Source organism: Nanorana parkeri, unplaced genomic scaffold, assembly GCF_000935625.1.
Source record: "Nanorana parkeri isolate BGI_ZX_2015 unplaced genomic scaffold, ASM93562v1 scaffold2903, whole genome shotgun sequence".
In the NCBI taxonomy this organism is placed as follows: Eukaryota; Metazoa; Chordata; class Amphibia; order Anura; family Dicroglossidae; genus Nanorana; species Nanorana parkeri.
The window spans coordinates 2,781-7,251 of record NW_017309171.1 but is presented as its reverse complement, the minus strand read 5'-3'; the positions used below and the strand labels follow the sequence as shown (position 1 = coordinate 7,251).

Here is a 4,471-nt window from a genome sequence, read left to right as displayed (position 1 = left end):
GTGATTTGCACATATATGCGTGTACATGCCCCAACCCGACCCTCTTAACGCAAAGCATAACCCTTGGGCGTGCGATGGTTTCCAGTGGTGGTAATAATGAGACACTTCTGCTTCCCAGATGTTCTCAGTTCTCTCCTGTATGAAGTCCAGTCCAGCCTGAAGAAGAAGTTCCTTGGTACGCCTGTGAAAAAAGTCAACCTCGGAACTGGGGCCCCTCTCGTCCCGACTCATCTGATCAAAGAAAACATGACAGGTACGCACCCAACGCATGTAAAGTGTTCTAATAGAAAGTACTATTCATATGATTCCATGAATTGGGCAGGAAATAGATAACTATATGACTAAGATACACTATATTGCCAAAAGTATTGGGACGCCTTTACACAAACTTTAATGGCATCCGAGTCTTAGTCCGTAGGGTTCAGTATTGGGTTGGCTCCGCCCTCTAATGGCATCCCAGTCTTAGTCCGTAGGGTTCAGTATTGGGTTGGCTCCGCTCTTTGCCGCTATAACAGCTCCGCCTCTTCTGGGAAGGCGTCCACAAGGTTTAGGAGTGTGTCTATGGGAATGTTGGACCATTTGTGAGGTCAGGTACTGATGTTGGGGGAGGGGCGTCCCAATACTTTTGGCAATATAGTGTATATGTCATGTATGTGTATAGGAGTATACAGTCAGCCATATTGGATTGGGTTATTTAAATTATTCGATATGCTTCAACTAAACATATCCTTCGTGTAGCAATATAAAAGAAGGGACATTTCTATTTTTTGATGTGGTACCTTACACCAGGTAACTGTCATATCACATAGTTGGTCCTTATGTGATTTATTTCTCTTTGATGTCTGAAATATTTTCTGCAGCCTTCCTCCCCCCAATTTTGCCGCTCACAAGAGAAATGCTAGTGAGCAGGGGCGTAACTAGAAATCACAGGGCCCCATAGCAACATTTTGTATGGAGCCCCGTGATTTCTAGTTACACCCCTTGCAGAGCCCACCTGAGATCCCAAACAGCCCACCTGAGAGTGACCCTGCAGAGCCCGCCATAGACTCTCTATGGTGGGCTCTGCGGGGCCTCAGGTGGGCTGCACACCTCTTACCTGTCAGCGCGGGCCCCGCCTCCTCTTCCATCGTCTTCTCCTCTATCAGCCACAAGTGACGGCCAGCGCACTGATATGCCATAGCGACCCAGGCGGCCGGGGCCCCCCTGTGCCCGGTCCCCATAGCGCGGCTGCCTAGGTCGCTATGGCGATTGTTACGCCACTGCTAGTGAGGCATAAGCCTGCGAATTAGAAGGCCCCCCGTAAGGAATAAACCTGAGAAATGCACTGAATGGGTTTTCATTGTTCCAACACAACTAGTTCTAATGATTATCACGCAGCTTCAATGAGTCCATGCGTGTTGTCTGCCGTTGTCATCGTGTGTGTGTGTGTGTATTGCTGACGCCATGCTGTGCCCGGTCAGGTGGAGCTGCCTTTGGCTACGATGAGTACTTCGACCGGAGGATTGAGGAGAAGAAGCAGGACCACACGTACAGGGTGTTCAAAACTGTGAACCGCAGGGCTGACGCCTACCCGTTCGCTGAGGATTTCTCTGACCTCCAGAGCAGCAAGAAGGAAGTGTCCGTTTGGTGCAGCAATGACTACCTGGGCATGAGCATGCACCCTAGGGTGCTGCAAGCTATTGGGTGAGTACCGACATGACACGGGAGTAGACCTCTTGCAGGTGAGTGATCCAGCGGTACGCCCCTTTCAGGATGAGATAGAAGGTTTGCTATGTACTATGGGTACTTAAAGGAGAACTATGAGGCGAGTGATTTTCACTCATCCTCATAGCTCTGGCCGACCTGTGACAATGAGACTGTCACGGGCCGGCTCAGTCGATCGGGAACACATGCCGTCGCTCGCTCACTTCTCGATCTATCCCTGCAGAGTGGTGGCTGTCACTCACGGCTCTCTGCAGGGATTCCCCCCCCCCCCTCTCCGCTCCGATCCTCCAGCGCTGACTGGCGGAACGGACGGGGGAGGGGGCGGGTACAGCTGGCTCTGCCTCTAGATAGGCGGAGCCAGCTGTCAATCACGCAGCTGGGCGGATACAGACAGTAATGTCGGGATCAGTCCCAGGCTGCGGCGTCTCAGTATACCGCGAGCTGTAGCTCCCTATATACTGAGCCTAGGGTGACGGGAGGACGCTAGTTTGTGTCCTCCCGTGACCCTGAGGAGAACTATTATTATTATTATACGGGATTTATATAGCGCCAACAGTTTGCGCAGCGCTTTACAATGTAAGGAAGACATTACAATCACAATGCAATTCAAGACAGGATGGTAAGGAGGGCCCCGCCCCTGAGGGCTTACACTCTAAAAGGGGAGGGGCTAGTGATAAAGGAGGAGGGAGCTGTGGGGGGATGAATGGTTCAATGGTTAGGTTGAGGTGGGATCGGCTTCCCTGAAGAGAAGAGTCTTCAGGGATCGCCTAAAGACAGTCAGGGTGGGAAACAGACGGACAGGTTGGGGGTAAAGAGTTCCAGAGGATGGGAGAGACACTAGAGAAGTCCTGGAGGCGAGTATGGGAGGAGTTGACTAGGGAGCTGGAAAGCAGGAGGTCTTGGGGAAACTATGGGGGAGAAGCCCTGACCCCCATAGTTCTCCTTTAACTATTAAAAAATCGAAAGAACATTATAAAAACAAATTTTTTCATTCTACGTATTACTGGTGTACGGCCAGCTTAAGTATTTTAAGTGTTGCCTCAGCTGCATATGTGGGATGGGGAATTTCCCGGCCCGCAGCTGATTTGGCAGGTGGCCCAAGGCACTTCAGTGTTTGGAGGAGCTCAGGTTCAGCCCCGTCCCTAGTCACATATGTTCTGTCTCATTGTTGGACATTTCAGAGATTAAACAATGGCCAACCCATTTCATAGATTCAATCCACTTCATCGATCTCAATCATGAAGGGGGACTAAAAGGCATATAGGCGTGTTCTATCACCGTGCCTAGTGGTCCTGACTAGTGATGAGCTCGGGCGTGTTCTATCGTCGTGCCTAGTGGTCCTGACTAGTGATGAGCTCGGGCGTGTTCTATCACCGTGCCTAGTGGTCCTGACTAGTGATGAGCTCGGGCGTGTTCTATCGTCGTGCCTAGTGGTCCTGACTAGTGATGAGCTCGGGCGTGTTCTATCGTCGTGCCTAGTGGTCCTGACTAGTGATGAGCTCGGGCGTGTTCTATCGTCGTGCCTAGTGGTCCTGACTAGTGATGAGCTCGGGCGTGTTCTATCGTCGTGCCTAGTGGTCCTGACTAGTGATGAGCTCGGGCGTGTTCTATCGTCGTGCCTAGTGGTCCTGACTAGTGATGAGCTCGGGCGTGTTCTATCGTCGTGCCTAGTGGTCCTGACTAGTGATGAGCTCGGGCGTGTTCTATCGTCGTGCCTAGTGGTCCTGACTAGTGATGAGCTCGGGCGTGTTCTATCGTCGTGCCTAGTGGTCCTGACTAGTGATGAGCTCGGGCGTGTTCTATCGTCGTGCCTAGTGGTCCTGACTAGTGATGAGCTCGGGCGTGTTCTATCGTCGTGCCTAGTGGTCCTGACTAGTGATGAGCTCGGGCGTGTTCTATCGTCGTGCCTAGTGGTCCTGACTAGTGATGAGCTCGGGCGTGTTCTATCGTCGTGCCTAGTGGTCCTGACTAGTGATGAGCTCGGGCGTGTTCTATCGTCGTGCCTAGTGGTCCTGACTAGTGATGAGCTCGGGCGTGTTCTATCGTCGTGCCTAGTGGTCCTGACTAGTGATGAGCTCGGGCGTGTTCTATCGTCGTGCCTAGTGGTCCTGACTAGTGATGAGCTCGGGCGTGTTCTATCGTCGTGCCTAGTGGTCCTGACTAGTGATGAGCTCGGGCGTGTTCTATCGTCGTGCCTAGTGGTCCTGACTAGTGATGAGCTCGGGCGTGTTCTATCGTCGTGCCTAGTGGTCCTGACTAGTGATGAGCTCGGGCGTGTTCTATCGTCGTGCCTAGTGGTCCTGACTAGTGATGAGCTCGGGCGTGTTCTATCGTCGTGCCTAGTGGTCCTGACTAGTGATGAGCTCGGGCGTGTTCTATCGTCGTGCCTAGTGGTCCTGACTAGTGATGAGCTCGGGCGTGTTCTATCGTCGTGCCTAGTGGTCCTGACTAGTGATGAGCTCGGGCGTGTTCTATCGTCGTGCCTAGTGGTCCTGACTAGTGATGAGCTCGGGCGTGTTCTATCGTCGTGCCTAGTGGTCCTGACTAGTGATGAGCTCGGGCGTGTTCCTCTATCACCGTGCCTAGTGGTCCTGACTAGTGATGAGCTCGGGCGTGTTCTATCGTCGTGCCTAGTGGTCCTGACTAGTGATGAGCTCGGGCGTGTTCTATCGTCGTGCCTAGTGGTCCTGACTAGTGATGAGCTCGGGCGTGTTCTATCGTCGTGCCTAGTGGTCCTGACTAGTGATGAGCTCGGGCGTGTTCTATC

General features: G+C 52.5%; 1 protein-coding gene across 1 annotated transcript in view; it reads left to right on the top strand.

Annotated features, from left to right (window-relative positions):
* LOC108802501 (5-aminolevulinate synthase, erythroid-specific, mitochondrial-like) overlaps nucleotides 1-4,471 on the top strand; it is an 18,884-nt gene that overhangs the window by 11,772 nt on the left and 2,641 nt on the right. The window contains exons 4-5 of the mRNA XM_018574366.1: nucleotides 119-253; nucleotides 1,461-1,683. Of these exons, the coding sequence (XP_018429868.1) occupies nucleotides 119-253; nucleotides 1,461-1,683 (358 nt within the window). The remainder of the gene's footprint in view (nucleotides 1-118; nucleotides 254-1,460; nucleotides 1,684-4,471) is intronic.